The 20168-nt window shown below is 42.8% G+C and overlaps 1 protein-coding gene across 1 annotated transcript; it reads left to right on the forward strand.

The window, feature by feature from the left end:
- The first annotated feature begins 11173 nt into the window (after nucleotides 1-11173).
- LOC102293516 (cytochrome P450 26B1) lies at nucleotides 11174-19474 on the forward strand. Its single transcript, XM_005937025.3, has 7 exons — nucleotides 11174-11359; nucleotides 12094-12450; nucleotides 13733-13957; nucleotides 14106-14381; nucleotides 14505-14663; nucleotides 15482-15889; nucleotides 17763-19474. Exons 2-7 carry the CDS (start codon nucleotides 12244-12246, stop codon nucleotides 18105-18107), a joined length of 1620 nt encoding a protein of 539 aa, XP_005937087.1. The 5' UTR covers nucleotides 11174-11359; nucleotides 12094-12243; the 3' UTR covers nucleotides 18108-19474.
- The last annotated feature ends 694 nt before the right edge of the window (nucleotides 19475-20168 follow it).

Genomic DNA, 20168 nt, shown 5'->3' on the forward strand with positions numbered 1-20168 from the left:
CAAAGCAAATGTAGGTCTTTGTGTTTGACTTTGGACGGACTTTGTCATTACAGCCGTGCAAGATGCAATTACAAACCTGCACAGGTGTGTAGTTTAGATCAAAGTGATGGTCATTTCTGAAAATGTTTGTGTTCTGACACTTGGAGTGTAAGTAAAGGACACCAGGAGCACAGTGTCTACACTCCCAAACTACCATTACTGTTCATGTTGTGTTTTTTGGAGCCAGAATCATGATGTCTGCACGAAAGCATGGAGTCACTAGCTTGGTTAGCAAGACCTTATGTGTTCAGCTGTACAGCTAATTTTGATCCAACCTGCTGACTAATGTCCAACTATAACATTTTACTCACTGAAAGTCATATAGAGAGACAGATAAATGCTCCAGGAGGCTCCGACAGCACAAACAGAGGTCCAGTTCAGGTACTGCAGTTAGCTACAGAGCTGCTGAACTACACCTCCATCTTTAAGCTTTAATAAAACTGTTTAATAAAACCGTGTGCTCAATATTTTCTGCTACTTTACGTACTAAACTCTCAGCGTTAGTCTTCATTTTAATGTTTTTTTCTAGGGCTAAAATGACACAACGCTCAGATTTCAAAGATTCAGACGCTCTCGGTGAAGTGAGGAGATGCAAGGAGGCAAACAGGTTCACAACATTTATTCTCCACCACACACACCGACAGCTTACCCGGAGGGAGCTGCTGACGACAGGAGAGAACGGACACGGATTCGTCTCCTGCTGGAATCAAACGGCTTCGCTTATCTGCTTTAAATAATGCGACAGCATCCATGGGACGGATTCCAGACGCAGAATATTTTTACAGATCACAGCCCGATGTTGTGGCAAAACATAAAATGATGTCTTTGCTTGTGTTGCTCAGCCCCTCGTACATCCAAATTCAGACTGTTTAGTCCTTTAAAACTTGAAAATTGTGTGCAGATAAATCAAACACACATAGGTGATATTTCCTGACTGAACAGCTGTGAGACTCGTGTTTGTGGACACGAGCAATATGTTGTTCTTCTCGCACTGCAATTTAGAAGATCCAGTTTCTTCATGACCACTTTGATTTTCAGATATGTTAATTATCATTAAATAAATATTTGTTTTGTATTTACTAGATGAAATCTTCCATCTCTATGATCCATCTTCCTCAGACATCCATGTTTCTGTTGGTGTTTCTCTACAAGCTGCTTATTTGAGTTAAGATCTGCATGCTTCATAATCTTCACGACTGCACTTTGAAAATAAATCTACATGATGACATACGGGTGAACTCAAACACTGAGCATCTGTAGACGACCTCGTTATCACCCCATCATGAACTTTTCCCCTTCTTCTCTCATTCATCTTCTCTCCACTCCAGGGAACGAGCGAAAACTTTCCCTCTCCTCCCTCCTGCTGTTCGGCTGTGCGTTGCAGTGTTGGGTTTCCAGGAAAGACGGTGTAAAATATCCGACCGCAGCTTCCGCTGTAAACCGACAGCTGCTCCGCTGACTGGCAGCTCTTTAACAGGACAGGAAGTCAGCGTCCACCAGGCTCCTGGTCCAGGTCATGGACCAAAAAGGCTTTTGAGACGAGGAGCTCTTTCGCTTCACGCCAAAAGATTCTTCATTTTCGCCAGCACTGTGATGTGGTGGTGCTGCTGGTGGTGAGAACCTAGAAAACATCCAACCTGAAGACCAGGGGAAGGTTAACGTGGAGCTAAACCTGCAGTTCCTCTTATGTCCTCTAGAAGCTCCAAAAGTGCGCCAACCCTCTCATGTTAAATTGTTCAATTAGCAGCACAAATAAAACCCCTGATTTCTGTTTCCATGGCGCTTTGACCGACAGTCGGATGCTGATGCAGGCGGCTGTAGCTGCTACACTTCACCTCTTCAGACTGGAGTCATGGACCCTCGTGAGCTTGTGCTGTTTGCTTCTTAATGCAGATTTCTGACACATAACAAACCTGCCATGAAACGTATGTTTTGAGCACTAAACTTTCTAATTTTACTCATATACTCTTTAGATTTTGCTTCCCGAGTGAGCTCTTCCTCGTAGTCTGCTCGTTTTGTTTAGTCATGTATGAATTTTACATTTCATGTTATTCAAAAACAGCAGCAGGAGTTAAAATGTTTATTCGGGTTCCAGCTCCCCGTGTCATACTTTTACTCGCACCAAGCATTAAGAATTGTTGAAACAACACCGTACGATGTATTAAGTGCTAAGATTTGTTGTCATTTGAGGCCAGACAAACAAGCGTGTCTACAAATGCCGTCAGATTAAGCTCCAGTTTAAAAATCAGCACAAGAGTCCGAAATATCCTCCTTTTGTTTCCCGTCCTTTGATGATGACGATGGAGCCGCAGAGCTGTTCGAAGTTCAAAGCGAGCAGGAGCGTGCCGGGACCCGTCTGTGTTGCAAGTGTCGGTTACATGTGGAGAATCAGCATGAAACTATAGCGAGGCAGATTAGTTTTATTCTGAATACCTTAATAATGATGTTAATAGGAACCGATAGCTCATGTCTGATTTTGCTGGCGAGTATCGCCAGTCACTTTGACCATCGTTGATCTTTGATATCCTTAGGCAGGACTTTAGCTCATCCTCAGCTGACCTGATTCTGAGTGGCTGCCCTTCAAAACAAGCAGTTTGAACAGCAGGTGTGGGTCACTGTATTTCTGTGCCTGTAGTGACCATCGAGCAGGGGTGGACCTCTCCAGGCGTCAAGGGCCGGTGTCCTGCAGGTTTTAGATCTCACCCTGGGTCAACACACCTGAATCAAATGATTAGTTCATTACCAGGCCTCTGGAGAACTTCAAGACATGTTGAGGAGGTCATTAAGTCATTTGAATCAGCTGCGTTGGATCAAGGACACATCTAAAACCTGCAGGACACCGGCCCTCGAGGCCTGGAGTTCCCCACCCCTGCCACAGAGGGATATATGCTCTTTGTGACATCATATACATCCGAGAGTGATGTTTAACACAAGCATCCACCTCTGGAACAGGAAATAGGTGGCAGAAAACAAGAAACCACCAGAACACATCAGAAGTTAATCCTATCAGTCCACTGAGGACAGCCTGACAAGGAAAGCTGCTTTGAGCAGATTCAGCCCATATTAGGGTTTTCCTTTTCTGAAAGCAATGCAGATGTTAGCTTTCATATTAATAATCTACGAGCTCTGCTGTCTGTGTAACCTCTTACATACTGTCTGATTTCATCCCATAAATTAAACATGACATGTTATTTTTTCCAAAGAGATTGGAGGTCGCAGAGACGACAGCGAGCCTGACTGAACACGTTCTCATATACGATGCTGTGCGTACTGTATAAATATGTGTGAGCAGGTCCTTATACAGAGTATGTGGTCCAACTGCAGATCAAAGATCTGTGAGGTAATGAGTGTAACAGGTATTAAACATTACAGTAACGCAGACGCAAACAACCACACGATGACATCAGCAGTTTCAGCTTTCACTCCTAATTACAACTTCTGATTATTTTGGCACAACGAGACTCAACATAATAAATGTCTCCTTCCATTTCATCTAACGAAATGCTGGAACATAATTATCGTGGCAAAGGGATCGTTTATAGTTTACTTGTCAGTTTCACTTGATTTACATTCACGAAGAAATTTAAAGTAAAAAAATAAACTTTACATTTTTATTTTAAGACAAGTTTATCGACTGTGGTTTAGGATTAGCGTAGCACAAATACACCAAGAGTAAAAAAGTCAGTTTATTAATGAATGCAATAACTATTAAGACTGACATTAGAAACATCGGTATTTAAGTGTTATCAATGTTTAATACTGATAACACTTAAATACCGATGTGTGCATAATGTGTTTTTGCACTTCAGCCTTCGTTAAACCTTCTTTTGCTTCCAATGACAAACAAACCAAACTGTGTTGTAGTGTATGAAACTATGAACGTTACGTTACGGTAAAAATATCTGCAGCTCCAGCTGTTTGGAGCTCAGCATCCACTTCCTGATCTTTGAAGGACTCCGGTTCTGGAAGTGAAGTATATTTTTATTTTCTCTGATGATGTTTCAGGAAGTCCTTCTGTAAAGACTTTTAAAGCCTCGAGTCAAACTAACCTGCTACGAGGTGAAGCGTGAAAAGATCAGTGGAGGAAGTTCTCTTCCCATAATGCACTGCAAATCCACAGCGAACAACCTCCAGTTTATTAAAACATGTTCCTGCCTTGTAGTGTTGTACAACAGAAGTTATATGTGCTGTGATGAAACTTGGTTATATTTTGCAGTGTGTGTGTGTGTGTGTGTGTGTGTGTGTGTGTGTGTGTGTGTGTGTGTGTGTGTGTGTTGGGGTTTAATTTGGTGTGTGTGTGTGTGTGTGTGTGTGTGTGTGTGTGTGTGTGTGTGTGTGTGTGTGTGTGTGTGTGTGTGTGTGTGTGTGTGTGTGTGTGTGTGGGTCTCTCAGCCTCAGGTAGCACAAGGTGAGGCTGAAACACATTTTAGCACCTGTCAGAGTGCGTCGGCATCAAACCCAGGGAGACACCTCTGACCCTAAGAGGTATGCAGCTACGCCAATCTCTCACACACGTGTGCGTGCACACACACACACACACACACTTTACCTGCTGCTGACATCTACGTTCACCTGAATTATCTGCTGTGAGCGGCGTGCAGCAGTCGGGAGACTTTAAAGAACAACGTGGGGATTTCTCATGAAGAAGTTTTTTCAGTTACAAATGTGATTTAGTCGGTGAATAAAAGCAAACAAACTATGAGGACTCAGGAGGTTAAAAGGTCAGAGGTAATAACCCACATGGAAAAGATAATATATATATATATATATATATATTATAAATCTTATAAAGTTTGTATCTGTCTTGTGTGAAACTTGTATGAAAAGCATACAAGAGTGAAAACAGATTAAAGATCCCTTGAAAAATGATATAAATGAAAGTTGTATGTTTTGGATACTTCCTAAAACAATATATGAAAGTAATGAGAAAGTGGCCGCTTTCATGAGTAAAGCCTTCAATGATTCAGTATATGAAGCAGGCCACATCTGATGTCTTTTATAAGTTTTTTCTTTTTCTTTTCCGTATGGGGAGATGCACAAATCTGACAGCTGAACTGGTTGAAAGTTGTTCAGATTTCATTCTGTTTCCAGGTGATGTTAGGGTGTGCTCATCTATCTCTACGCTTTGAAATATGCACGTCTGAAATGTTGAATGCATGCGTTTCTGGGTTTCCTTGTCGGTGTCTGTGTGTTTAGCATGCTCCTACATGCCTCCCTCTGTCTCTACTTTCGTATTCTCTGCCAGGTAAAACATCTGGAAAGTTCTCTGTTAGATTCATGCATCCGATGTGTCCTCACTACTGGAAGTGCTCCTCCAGGTTTGGGCGACAGGTGGCACCTGGGTGCTCACCGTGGATTCACTGAAAGCTTAGCTGGACACGATGCAGATCCAGCTGATCTGGACTTTTGGACCAGTCTAATGTCTAGAGCTGCAAATGTGCGATGCTGCTGTGGGACATCCGAGTCCCTGCCAAACCTGTGTGACTCGTTTGAAGACCTTGGACAGCTCGGCATGTGTTCCTCGTGTGTTCTCACAGGTGAGAAAAATCCCAAAGTTACTTTGTCCTCCTTCATCCTGACAGCGGTCATCATATGTGGCATCGTTGTGGTTCTTGTGATTCAGAGAGTCTCGACTTGGCCTAAACATCTGGGCCAACACTGGAGGATCAGGTGTGAGCATCATGCTGTGACTTAAACTCAGGCTTATCTTATCAGCTCATCAGTCCTCCGGCCTGCACAAACACACACTTCTATCCTCGGGATCTGTTCCAGCTTCTCTGTCTGTCACATTTAGCCATTTACAGCACGTCAGTAACAAACTTTACAACAATGACTCTCACTGAGAGGAACCGCTTCTCAAACGAACCCCGTCTGTTGTATTTTGGTTTGAAACCAGACCTGTGATCTGGACTATTGTGGATTAAAGAAGCCCGAGGCGCCGCCGGAGAAAAGGTCTCTGTTACAAAAGCTTTTAAAAGCTCAGGATTGGGATTAGTGGAATGGGCCTTTAACGGGATGAGACAACAGGGCAGGAAATGCATCTGAGAAAGTGTGTTTGTGTCTCCGGAGAGAACAACGGTTGTGTCTCTTTTTTGCTGTTTCTTTTAATCCCACTGAGAAACAGATTCCCAAAGATGTTCAAATGGGGAACAGCTCTTATAAAAGGTGGTTTATTGATTTACTTTTTACTGAATTGGTTTGTGACAGCCCTCTTTCACATATCAGACCGCTTTGACATGAATAAATGAATCCACCGTAGCTCCAGGACACATCACACCAAAACCAACTTGAATCATTGGTTTCCTTCCGACGCCGCAGAGCTGTTGGTGTGTTTAGACGGTGGAAACGCCTCGACGTGGAAGAAAAATAAAGAAATCAGTAAAACTTTCAAAAATTCATTTGACTTGGCAAAGAATAAAAATACACATTTACGTAGGAACTATTTTGTTCCCGCTTTCGTGATCTACCATCTGCTTTTAAGTAACCGTGCCGTCATTTGAAGAAACAAAAAGAAATGTTAATATTTATTTATTTATTTATTTATTTATGTGCACTTTGAGCTCCATAAGGTGTGTCAGTTGTTTCCATTATTTATAAAATTAGGTAGACAGTTTACTGTAAACCCATCAAGAATAAGGGGAAATATGTTCACTGGACACTTTATTAGGTATGCCTTGATGACCCCAGGTTGGATCTCATTTTCCCTTCAGAGCTGCTTTAATCATTTGTGGCACAGATTCAACAAGTCACTGGAAAAATTCCTCAGATATTTTCCTCCTTGTTGACACGACAGCATCACACAGTCGCTGCAGATTTGTCGGCTGCTTCCACGACGGGAATCTGTAATCTAGATGGACATCTGGTGACAGCGAACTCATCATCGTGTTGAAGAAACCGATGATGATGATCTGAGCTTTGTGACATCAGAAGATCGTGCAGTGCGGTCACAAAGGGATGGACACAGTCAGCAACAATACTCAGGAAGGCTGTGGAGTTTAAACGATACTCACGTGGGACTGTAAGTATCCCCACATCATGACCACAAACTGCTGATCAGGACCATTTGTCCAATCTTCTGTTTTCCAGTCTCTGTGAGCCGCTCAGCTGCTCCTGTGCTCAGAGATGCTCTTCTGCATACTTTGGTTGGAACAAATGGTTATTTAAATTATCGTTGCCTTCCTATCAGCTCAAAGCAGCCTGGCTGCTCTCTTTGACCTGTGTATAGGCTACTTGACCTTCCTCCGTAAACCTTTGAGATTTTCGTGTTGGAAAATCCCAGATTGACTTCCACTATCACCAAAGTTAACGATTGTTAACGACACCAACGTTTTCTGTATTCTTTGTGTAAATGTTGGGTGTTGTGATTTGTCGCTATACAAATAAAACTAATTTGAATCGTCAGTTTCTGAAATATTCAGAGGCAAATAAGCGAGCCATGTCCAACACCACTTACATCACCTTCCCTCTTCATTCTGATGCTCAGCTCAACTTCAGGAAGTCATCTTCACCACTGAGTTGGCTGATCAGATATTTGATTGAACGAGCTATTGAACAGGTGCACCTAATAATGTGGCTGTGAGTGTATTTAGATTTGATCTGGAGATAAAATGTCCCTTTAAATTTCTGCAAAAACAAAGAAACAGGTGGTAGACGGCAGCGGGCAGTAAAACTGTGAGGCTGTGGGGTTTTTCTATGTTGGTCACGTGATTCACAAGAATTTGTGATTTTGAACTCGAGCCCTCACAAGCTTGATCCGTTTGGCTTCCACTGACTGTTGCAGGTTAGTTTGTTCACAACTAATTGGAGAATGTATGTAGTAAAGATCAATGCAGTGCATTCAAATTCAGTCATATTTCAGGATCTCTTAATATTGAGAGTTTTTATTTTTTTCCAGCTCTAATTTGGTCCCATCTTTGTGACAGCACATATGAAAGAAAGATTCATTTCGATGTGAAACGTGAGCGTTGTGGGTTTGGGGCATTCCCCGGCAGTCGTGGGTGTCTCAGATGTGTCTGGAGATTATGGCGCTTTGGATAACATGAAGCTGTTTAATTAACAAGTTCACACATGAAGGCAGAAAATGAAGCTCCGGTCTCCTTTCAGACAGGTTGTAGAGGTATTCTGGGGTTTTCGTTGTGTATCGATTGGTCGGCATGCTGATCAGCAGATGAGCACAAACCTGAGTTGCATGGCCACAGTTTGGCTTAGCAGCTGGGGAACCTCCAGTAGACCAGCTGTGATCAGCTGCTGGGTTTGAGGCTTACGGCTCTATCGTAAAACTTTTTCCCTCCTTGTGACCTTTGAATAGAATGAAATCGCGATATAAATTCATCTCTAAAAGTCTCTCGTCTTCCTCTCCCATCCTCTGAGAGCAAAGTTATCACACACTACAGGTTTCTGTTTCCTCCTTTGGAAGCATAGCTTCACACACTGAGTGGCAAACTGCACAGAGATGGTTTGCTTGTATTCATGGAGCTCTGCGCTGTTACTCACTGGCCTACAGTACAATATGAACCTGAAGCACGAGCAAAGCACAACAAACTGTTGTACTATTATCTTAAATATTTTTTTCCTTTTTAAAGTAATTAACTATTTTATTTTTGGCAATTTGAACCATTTTGCAGGAGAAGCACTAACATTAATCATTTCACAGTGCTCGTTTTCTGCTCTTTCAGTAGAAACTAAAGAAAATGTGAGCTTGGCATGGTCGTGATGATGGCTGATGGGGAGCTTTGCCGTGAGCGCTAAAGCTAAAATATTTTGCATGTTTTGTGGTCGTTTAGTGTTCGTTTGCTCAGTTTCATTTACCTTTGTGTCTGTGACACCAGGAGTGAACCGAGTTCAGTGTGAAAATAAAGATCTGCAAAGGGAACTTCAAGGTGTCTGCATTTTAATGAGGTTTCCTCTGCTGGGAAAAAAGGGTATAAGGTGATAAGGTAAAAACGTAAAAGGGTTATTTGATCGCAAGTCAACACATGAAAAATGACTAAAATTCAAATTTAAAAACCCTCCACCTGATCTCAGATTTTTATGAATAAATTCCAGGTGGAAAGATGCGGTAGGAAATAAACAAAGTCAGGTCTGTTTTCTAATAAAGTCCTTTAAGGGTTGAAGGTTGAGGACTTTTTAAATGTTCATTTAATGAGGAGCATTTTGAATGATCTCATGAAGAGAACTTGGTCCTTCAAATGTTTCAGGGTAAATTTGTGTTACTGCAGCTCTGTGAAATATGGACTCTCAGGTCTGCAGCTCGGGTTAACACAGAGTGGTGGACGCTTGAAGTCTTTGGAATATTTGGATGTGTGATCTCTGAGAGCAGACTCACAGGTCCAGGACTCAGAGTGTTTCCCCCCTGGATGGTCACCCGTGGGTTAAATGCTCTTCTGTAAGAATAACAACTTATCAAAGAGGTGAATGAAGACGTCTTTGTAACGTTGCAGTGGTACTTTTTGAATGCAGTGAAACACAAAACCTTGGAGTTCTTTTAACTTTTTGGGAGTTACCTTGCAGAGCTTCACCGGAAGAAGATTTTCAACCGCAGCAGAAAAAAAAGGATGCGTTGAGAGTGTGGGCGGGGCTGTGAGGTGGGGTTACGTCCCATCTTGTTGAGTGAGCATCTCCATGGCATCCACTGGAATCAAAACATAAACTCAGATCATCAGATTTCACTTGTCGTTCATCTGTCCAGCCCATTTTAACCCAGTGCACAACAACAAATACAATCCTGCGTGGAAAGCTGCACTGAGAGTGGAAAAACACTCCACGGGACACCTTTCAAATTTACAAAACATTTCATAATAATCTGCAGAAACTTTACTGGAACACGAGATGGTTTAAAACGATTATGATTTGTGTTTGTTTTATTTTTCTTTGATTTGTGTTTGATTTCAGAAATTAAAATCCAATCATTTTATTCCAAACCGTAAGTTCATGTCGGAGCTCTCCGGGGTTTGCTTCCCTCCGTGAGCCCAAATTCGACCAGGCTGTGCTTTTAAAGCGCTGAGTGGAATTCACACAGAACCGTCCTGTTAATTGTAGGTGTAAAAACCAGCAGCGAGGCCGTGTTTCCATCAGTCTGCCGGGGCGGAGCTCATCCACCTCTCCGCCTCAGTTTGGATAAAAGACACCAGCTAACAAACTCTCCAATCAGCACCAGTCAAATGTAAACGCAGCGCGAGGACACGCCAACAACAGCTGGAGATGATGTGCCCAGTTTTACAAAGGCAGGTTTAATGAGATAATCCCAGTTTTAATCCACCCCCAAAAAAGAAAGAAATTACAATTATAAATAAAATGAATTTTGAGGAAATGTTTATGTGTGTTCAAAAGAAATGACAGCAGGCTGGAGGTTTGGTGGATTGGCCCCGCTGTGACCCCACGAGGCTTTTTTTTGCATAAAAAAGTGCAGATTTTGCGCCGTTTTGCGCACACAGACTGCGACCAAATCCATCGTAAATCTAGACAGCAAGCTTTCAAAGTTTGTGTTTAAAATCGTGTTACCGGCTTCATTCATTTTTAAAGAAACTCCACCTTAAAATCACACGGATCCCGTTAACAGAGGCTTGCGTGGATGTGGTCAGAAATCCGTCTCAGTCCTTGTATAAGTTGAAGGAATCTGCCCGGGAAATGAAAACTGCGCTGCTGGAGTGTCGAGGAGGGATTTGAAGTTCCCTGCTGAGGCCAAATTCAAAAACGAGGAAATATCCTGTTAAATGAGGCTGTTGCTGTATTTCTGGCTCATAGATGTCGGGTGAGACCTTCTGTTTCCCCCTCTTTCTGGAGGAACAAGGATCAAAACATATCGCTGAAATTTAAAGAAATGAATTCAAAAATATTGGGTTAAACTTTGGATCTTGCGCATTTAATGCCGGATTTCTTTGTTATTTGTTGGAAAACTTAAAGTCGAATTTTTGCCTCTGATCCATTTTCTTCGCTCTGAATTTAAACGGAGCTCCTGTCTGAAACCTCTGCACAACTAATTGGATATACCTGCAGATTTCCCCTCCACTCGCTGCCACCCCCACCACACACACACACACACAGACTGAGGACGCACTGCTGCGTCTCTCCAAACGTTTTCCTCTTTCTTGTTTCCCTCTCTCTCTGCAGCGCCGTGAATGAAACACCGAGCCCTTTTAACATATTCAAACCAACGTCACAACTGAAGGTGGATCACGCTGCTTTTTCTATAAAACCCCCTGCAGCCCGCTCACTGTGGAGGAGCAGGCATCGGTCTCTCTCAGAGGAGCCGAGAAAGAAACTTTCCCCCAAACCCTGAACGGATTTCTGTCACCGTGCGCTCAGAGGAAGCTGCTTGGAGGTAAGTTTGAATCTGAAAAGGACCGAACTCTCTAACGTCTTACTTCATTTACTGGGAAAATCAGAGCTAGAGAGCAATTTGCTGAACTTTTCCCCTCGCTCCGTACTGTAGTCAACTGTATTCAAATCCCTCTTTTATTCCTTCTGCCTCATTTTAAAACCTGATTTATTGCCAGTGCTCTATAAACTCTGTGCCGCCCGGGGGGTTAGGGTGGCTGAGCCCCCTGAACTGTACCTATAAAGGTGCATAACCTAATAGACAAGCTGGCGCACGCAAACCTGTAAAACTATTTGGAATACTTGACAGCTACTCCTCATTTTGAAGGAGCAGCGACAGCGGAATGAAGGGGAGTTTCCTCGCAGGAGAGGAGCACGTTTGTCATGTAGCTCGCCCAGAGTCAGAGTGTGAGTGTGTGCAGGCGCATCCATCCGCAATGATCGGCTTTTTATTTCTTTCAAAGGTGCGTCTGCCTGCGCAAACTCTTTAACATGCACGCAGCTTTAAAAATAATGTCAGGCTATAAGAGACGCACTCTACAGTTTGTTTTAATTGGAAAAAATGATCGCAGACGTGTGCGCCATCTCTGCATATTTCTGCGTAATGGTCGTCATTGTTTTGGTCTAACTAGCTGTAATAACAGTTTACATTGGCTCTCTCCGGAGATGAGCTGAATGAGTAATTTCTGGGGCAGCGGAGGGTAAACACACCCGGACCTTTTGTTTTTATTTGGGCAGCTTTTACAGGAGACCAGAGAAAAAAAAGGAAAAAGGAGGAAAAGAAAAAGAATTCCGGACAGACGGACAGGGAGAAGCTTTACGCACAGCCCAGACAATTTCAGCGCGCAGACACAGGTGGATGCTGGGAAACGGACCAGCGCGGAGGAGATGTTGCCCCTGCCTCAGTTTGGAGTGCTGTCGGCCTTGGCCACCGCGCTCACTTCGCTTCTCTCCGCGGTCCTGCTGCTGGCACTGACGCGGCAGCTGTGGAGCCTCCGCTGGAGTCTGACCCGGGACAAAGAGAGTCGCCTGCCGCTCCCGAGAGGCTCCATGGGCTGGCCACTGGTCGGAGAGACTTTCCACTGGTTGTTCCAGGTGAGTAAGCTCGAGTTTTTGTTTATTTATTTTTAAGCCCCAAAATGCAGGTGTGTGTTTCCTTAGCTATGCTCATCTGTTATTGGCTTCTAATCCACGCGGGACTGCTGGAAGTTTGAATAATCACGGTGTCGATACTTTGTTAAGAAACGCGGGAAGTTTCGAGAAGCAGATTGTTGTGCGGGTTCAGTTCAGATGTTGATGCGACATGTGCGGACTTGATGCTCCGCGCGTAATTCCTTGTTATGGAGCAAAAACAGAATTCTGTTCAATTCTTCCACCTCGCTCCCTCCCTCTCTGTCTTCCCTACAGAAAATAATTCACCTCTCATCCATCCTCTCCACATCCTTACAGCTCACGCGTATTTCCCCATCTCCAAATTTTCGCCTTCTTAAATCGCTCCCACCAACTCATTAGTTTTCACTTGTTAATATTATCTACATGCACTGCTGCTCTAAAGTTTAGGGTCACAGACTGTTAATCTAACCCGAGCGGGAGGACTGAATGTAAGAGGCATTTCAGTAAAGTCGTTAAAATCTTTAATTAGTCATCTTAATGCACTGCATCACTTGGTGAGCTGATGCAAGCATGACTGAAAAGGAGTAAACTGTATAAAGCTTACGGAATTTAAAAAAAATATCTCTGCAAGCTGTTTGAATCGCGGAGTAAAATAAGCAGTTTGCTTACAAAAAGTCTACATGTGAAGGTTTGGGCAGATCCACTGTCATCCCTCAGGCACATGCTGTTGAAAATGTTTTATAAAAGTATCTCAAGCTTTGTGCAAATGGATGGTCCATTAAATGTTCTTAGATCATTTATATTTAAAGAAATGTAGGTTATTATATTATGGAGCTGTTTTAATAGTCTGACCCACTTGAAGTCATATTGGACTGTATGTTGTTTATAATTAACCACAGACTATGTTACCTAATGTAAGTTTATCATGTTAAAAAGATTAACAGAGACAGCCTGTTTTTATGTAAAATAAAATGACAGATTAAAAAAGTAAAAGTAGCTGGTTTGACCAAAATGGTGCAAAAAGAAAGATTTTCCTCTGAAAAATCCTCTTGTTCTAAGAAATGAAGATATTACTGAGGAAAAAAACAAAACAAAAAGAAACCAAAACTGAAGTGACACAGCTGTGTGTATTACTGCACCAAAGGACAAAAACAGAGAGAGACTCCAAGTGTTTGTATAAAAAGTTGTTGCAGTTTTATTTGGCCTTAAAGTATTAATGAGTCATTGCTTCATGACAAAGTTTATATCTCTTTCTACCCTCCAGGGTTCAAACTTCCACATCTCGAGGCGAGAGCGTCACGGAAATGTGTTTAAGACCCACCTCCTGGGGAAGCCGGTCATCAGGGTGACGGGTGCAGAAAACATCCGCAAGATCCTGCTGGGGGAACACAGCCTGGTGTGCACCCAGTGGCCTCAGAGCACACGCATCATCCTGGGACCCAACACCCTGGTCAACTCCATCGGAGACCTCCACAAGAGGAAGCGAAAAGTAAGAAGGTGTAGCAGGAAGTTGAACTGACGTTTGGATTCACAAACTGTCTGTTCCGCTCCGGGTTTCACTAAAAGGTGTTGTCTGCTGTGCACAAGCTGTGAACTTTTCATGACCCCTTTCTCTCCATTTCCTTATGTTTTTCAAGATTCTGGCCAAAGTGTTTAGCCGGAGTGCTCTGGAGTCCTACCTGCCCCGGCTTCAGGACGTCATCAAATCTGAAATCGCCAAGTGGTGCTCAGAGCCGGGCGCCGTCGACGTGTACAGTGCAGCCAAGTCCCTGACGTTCCGCATCGCGGTCAGGGTCCTGTTGGGTCTGAAGCTGGAGGAGGAACGGATCGTTTACCTGGCTAAGATCTTCGAGCAGCTGATGAACAACCTCTTCTCTCTGCCAATAGATGCCCCGCTTAGTGGGTTACGCAAGGTGGGGGAGCTTAAAGACATTATGTGTAATCTACATGGATAACGTGGTATTAAAAGCCGATTAATGTCATTCATGTTGGCTTTTACATGAATTCTTTGTAATTTGTCAATCTTTTCCTGTCAGGGGATAAAAGCCAGAGAAATCCTGCACGCCCACATGGAGAAAATCATTGAAGAGAAGAGGGAGCGGCAGCACATGGACGAGGAATATAACGACGCCTTTGATTACATGTTGTCCAGCGCTAAGGAGAACGACCAGCAGCTCAGCATGCAGGAGCTCAAGGTACCAGAGTTAATGTCCACAGTGCGGGGAAGGATGTGCCAGCCTCACTTTCTGAAAGTCATGATAGGACAAGACAACACTGAGATGCAGATGTGCAGAGTGTGCACACACTGAGTGTTTTTGTGACCCACTCAGTCATATTTAACCACCACTTAGGCACAGTTTGTCAATGAGCAGGACACTCTGAAACCGGCTGGCGTCTAAAATACTGCTCCTGCACAGCACAGCAGCCGCTGCAATCTCAGGAAGTTTTTGTGATTTATGCTATCACTAAGCGATACTCGAACACCACTGTAGACATTAAAATTGATGCTAATGGTGGGAAATAAAAGGCTTTTTATGATTTTTGAAGCAATTACCAAAAGTAAAACATAAATCTGAGGCTATAAACAAACTAAAACCCAGTTTTGTGACTGAGTCCTCTGTGTTCAGCATGATGGTGGTGAATCTGTAGTCTCATTAGGCCGCTTGTTAGAAAACACCTTATATGGGAAATTTTAAAAGCTTCAGAATTTACCTGTAGGGGCAGTTACTGATTCACTTTTGGTTGTAATAAAAAACAGCCCGAGAAAAGAAGTCCATCAGTTCATACAGGTACATTTAATCATGCTAAAGATGCTTTTAATGGTCAACGCTGAGTGAAAACGATTGAGCCAGATAATTTGGTAAAAGGTCAGTCGTGCACCGATGGTACATTATTTGTGAGCAAGCTATTTGGCTCTCAGTTGACGTTCAGGGACCTCACGGGTCTGACTGTGAACCTGAGAGCAGTATGTTCAGGTGACATCCACCCAACCCATCCACCTCCCTTCTTGCAGGAAACAGCAGTGGAGCTGATCTTTGCTGCTCACTCCACCACAGCCAGCGCTTCCACATCACTGGTTCTGCAGCTTCTTCGCCACCCAGCAGTGGTGGACAAGGCCAGAGTTGAACTGGAGGCGGAAGACCTCGGCTATGAATCTCACAACAGCTGCATTCAATCTGGTGTCACCATGGAAACAGAGGAGGGCGCCACTGACGTAGAAACAACCTGCCTGCTAAACAGAGGGTGTCGGAATCAGAGAGACGAAGACGGTTTCCCGCGGTCGCAGTCTCATGTACCCTGGCTGAGCCTGGAGAAGCTCAGCCAGCTCCGCTACATCGACTGTGTCGTCAAAGAGGTCCTCCGCTTCCTTCCGCCAGTCTCTGGCGGTTACCGAACAGCTCTGCAGACGTTTGAACTAGATGTAAGTTTGAGTCTCTGGTAGGAAGATTTTACTTATTTGTATAGTTTTACAAAGAACTCAATATATTTTTATCAAATACAAAGGAATTTAAATCTTATTCATCCCAAAGGGATCATCTCCATGTCTCTGCTCCTGGAACTGACAAGGGCCGTGCGGGAAATTTATGAATGCTCAACTAAAAATACAGCAACGAGCAATTGGCTGATACATGATATAGGACTGTCAAATTTCCAAATAAAATACATTTAGATAACAGTCTATAACATTCAGTCCAACCAGTAAGGGTGGAGATGTGGGGTATGTGACAGGTTTGGGCTACAGTCAGCAACTGGTGCTCGACGTCATCAGCAACTCTCTATACTAGCTATACTAGACACAACAAAAACTGAAGGAAGCACCGTTCTGGTGGTATTTAACAATTGTGCTTTGCAAGCTAATTATTTACATAGTTAACATGTCAAGGAGGCAGCAAACAAAACCCCAAAACAATCAGTTGCACAAAAAAACCCCCCCTATTGATAGACTTAGCCAATAATAGCTAATAATAGCTAATAGCCGATAGCCATCCAGTTGGTAACTACAGTATGCTTAGACAATATTTTTTGAACCTTAACCAGTACAGATGAACATATAGTTTTATCGAGTAGGTTTGGGCCAAATGTTAAATGTTCTAACTGACGGCCCCATAAAATGTCTGTATATGTTTTAGCTTGAAACAACGAAAGGAACGTTTCTGTTTTACAAGCTCAGAGTTCAGTCCTCAATGAGGCAGACCATTAAATTAGCAAAAAAAAAAATCACAAACTGGGTTTTGTCCGGCAAGTCGTCAATAGCACAAAGACTTGCCCAGTAGCCAAAGCTTAATAAATAATAACAGCTGGTACAAATTCTTGGACACTTTTCATGCTTCTGTTGGAGTAATACAATAACACAATGACCTTGTGGGAGGGTTTTTGTTGTTTACCAATCCTGTCTGTCTAAACCCAGCTGCCTGTAGCCATTATCTTCTTTACCGTAGAAGCAAAGCTAAAGTTTGACATGTGTCGAACGCCTCCTTGTGGACACTCAGTGAGTCTGAGGGTGATTTAGTCCATCGCAGAATCGAATTGCTCTCAGAGAACTTCATGCTGGAGGCAGAGCGAATCTTGCGTCTATTGAATTTTGATTTTGGCTCTTTGTTCGGAGGCGTGGCTGTCTACGCTTTGACGGCCCCTCCTGGGAAACTGCTTTTAAAAACCCCTCCCTGCCCTCAGTGTGCACCCAATTTGCTGCCTTCATTGAAAAAGGACAAGTGACGTTTAAAGCGATAGCAGAGGAATTTCCACCGTACTATTATAGAGCGCATGATGCTAATTATTTCTCACGGTATTAACTTGTATAGGCACGACGTAATTGTGCTCCTGCAAATGTCTTTATGCCTGTTCGGTCAAGTGAGTGCTTCTGGAACCTAAACAAGGAAATCCTAACTCTGCAGAAATAACTGGGATTAGTTTATAGAGAAGTCTGGATTAGCAGGATAATGAGTGACTGACTGAATGAATGAAGCTGAAAACCAAATGAATGAAGAAGTTTTCAACACGCTAAAGCCTCCAGCTTTCTATGTCAGGCAGAAACTAAAAGGTCAACATCATAAGACTCTTGAATTAATTTGTATTTTTCACTTGTGAGTCTTTGAATTTGAGAATTATAATAATAATTAAAAATCATCCAAACAATAAAATTTTGACTTTTTCAATTTCAACATTTTCTCTGCATTATTTTGTAAACCTTTGCCGACAGTGGCTATATTACCAAGGTCCAGAAACTGTTTTAGAACCCTGAGTCAGAGTTTATATCACTATCATCAAAATGAAATGGCTTTCTTATTCTGCAGGGCTACCAGATCCCAAAAGGTTGGAGTGTAATGTACAGTATCCGGGACACCCATGAGACTGCAGCAGTCTTCCAGAGCCCGGAGCTGTTTGACCCGGAACGGTTCAGCCCAGATCGGGATGAGTGCCGGTCGGCCCGGTTCAGCTATGTGCCGTTCGGTGGTGGAGTGCGGAGCTGCGTAGGGAAAGAACTGGCTCAGATCATCCTAAAGACTCTCGCCGTGGAGCTGATTGGGACTTGCAAATGGACCCTTGCTACAGAGAACTTCCCCAAGATGCAAACAGTGCCAATAGTGCACCCAGTAAACGGGCTGCACGTGCATTTTTCCTACAACTACCAGCTTTAGAGAAAAAAAACAGACAAATAGACACTGAGAAACTCAACCAGGGAGGCAGTTTGACCTTTCCTGCTTCTGGGAACTCTCTAGGAAAAGAGAAAATGACCTCGCCAGTCCTGATGGTGCAGTTTAGGCCCCCTTTCATCTGCATGGACATGGGTGGGTGGGGGGTTACTTCATTTCTTCAGTGGTCTGACCCAAACCTAAGAAACGACTTTCTGTTGTAGCACAAGCACATTTTAACCATGTTACATGTTTCCCAGCATTTACTTACTTTTACACACATTTTAAGTTATTAAAATATGAAAATTTGCAGCATTTTTCCTGCTAGTTTTCAAACAGGAGATTAAGTTTTGCTGTCATGAGTGGACCGCATGTCACTAGCAATAGTTTCTATCCAGAGGACAAACAGTTATTCAGGGACTCTTAAACCCTCCCTTCACACTACTTTAATAATCTTTTACCAGTATATTTTCTATATATCCAGTTTCAGGGATGTTTCTTTCCACTCAAATCCAGTGAAACAAACACGTGGCGTCATGATTTTCTGCTGCCTGTCTTTCCTGTTGCACTCTGCCTTGGCATCTTCGCCTTTCTGCACTCCTTCCTGATAAAATAAGCTTTTTACATCATCACTATGGACATATCCAAGTGCTATGTACTGTATATCTGCTAGCTTATATTTAGAACTTTGCCTTTGTTCACTTCTTAGGACTTCATGTTGCCTCTGAAGTGCCTCTGAGCATGGCACTGGCTGCGAGGCAGCTCCACGTGGAGAAACAAGCTTTGAAATGTGACAGTTTGATTAAGGCTGAAATGTGATTTTCTGTAATAGAACCATATCTGAATGCTCATAATGGACACTGGAGAGACCGGATGTGTGAGGCTGAACCGACAACCAGGAACTACCCGAACATAAAGTTCATTTTATACGAATGTTATCTATCCTTAACAGTGCTATTATATGTGTATCAAATGAAGTAGCATTATGAATAAGCTGTATTTAAAATGCCGATGTATCATATCTGTTGTACTTTTATCTGTAACAATTTATAGATAGAGACACTAACTAGTAAAGCCCATAACACCTTTATCACTGCTAGAACATAGAAATATTTTATTGTTTAGAGCGGCATATACTGAGAGTAAAGTTATACTTTTTATTATTGTTTTTACTGGTCTAATTCTAGGACTGTCTAATAGATGCGCTGTGAAATCTGAGGTGTGGATGGATTTGTGGAAGGAGATAGCACTTTCTTTGCTTTAAGGAGTCTGTGTAAATTTGTCCTGTTTGTGCGTTCATTGAGTGTATCACATGTAGCTGCTGTACAGTTGATGTAAAGAGTAAATTAGAAGATGCTAAACTAAATTTGTCACAGTTTGTCACATCCTGTGTCTGAGAAGAGGCCAAGAAAGCAGAGGTTTGACCCAATACGACTGTAGCTTATTCAACGTAAAACTAAAGAAAAAAACATTCAATTAGACTTCTTTACAAATTTGAGCATTCAAAAGGTGTTGGTATCTATGCTAATCAAGGTTGAGATGTCTACATTGTGATCGTGAGTCTTCATAAAGTGTGTTTGAAATGTGATCCCTATTACGACCTTTCTAAAACCCTCAAATATAGCCCTTCACTACTTGTTTTTTAAATTATAAATCAGAAAACTAAAACTAGCAGAGAAGGTAAACTAAAAGTAAATGCAATTTTTGAAAGAAAAAAAAATAAAGGCAAGAAAACTCACTCTGGAGACAGCCTTCAGCCAACGTAGAGGTCCCAGATACTGCAGTTCCTCTAATGGCCACTCGAGGCTCACTTAAAAAAGTGAGTCCATCCCATTAAAGGCCATTTTACACCCAGTGGGCAGTGCCTCGTGATCGGCAGCATACGACACAGCTGTTGCTAGTCGGCTTCTTCTGGTCGTCCACCTCTTGACTTTTGTAACCTGGTGTGTGATGTCACTGCTGCTGCAGCTGTAAACAGTGTGTTTTAATGATTTATCAGTACAGCAGGTCAGAGATTCACAGATTATACAGAAGGAGATGTTGCAACAGTTTAAAAACGCAGGACAG

The sequence above is a fragment of the Haplochromis burtoni genome, unplaced genomic scaffold (genome assembly GCF_018398535.1).
Source record: "Haplochromis burtoni strain Fernald_Lab_line unplaced genomic scaffold, NCSU_Asbu1 Contig_214, whole genome shotgun sequence".
In the NCBI taxonomy this organism is placed as follows: domain Eukaryota; kingdom Metazoa; phylum Chordata; class Actinopteri; order Cichliformes; family Cichlidae; genus Haplochromis; species Haplochromis burtoni.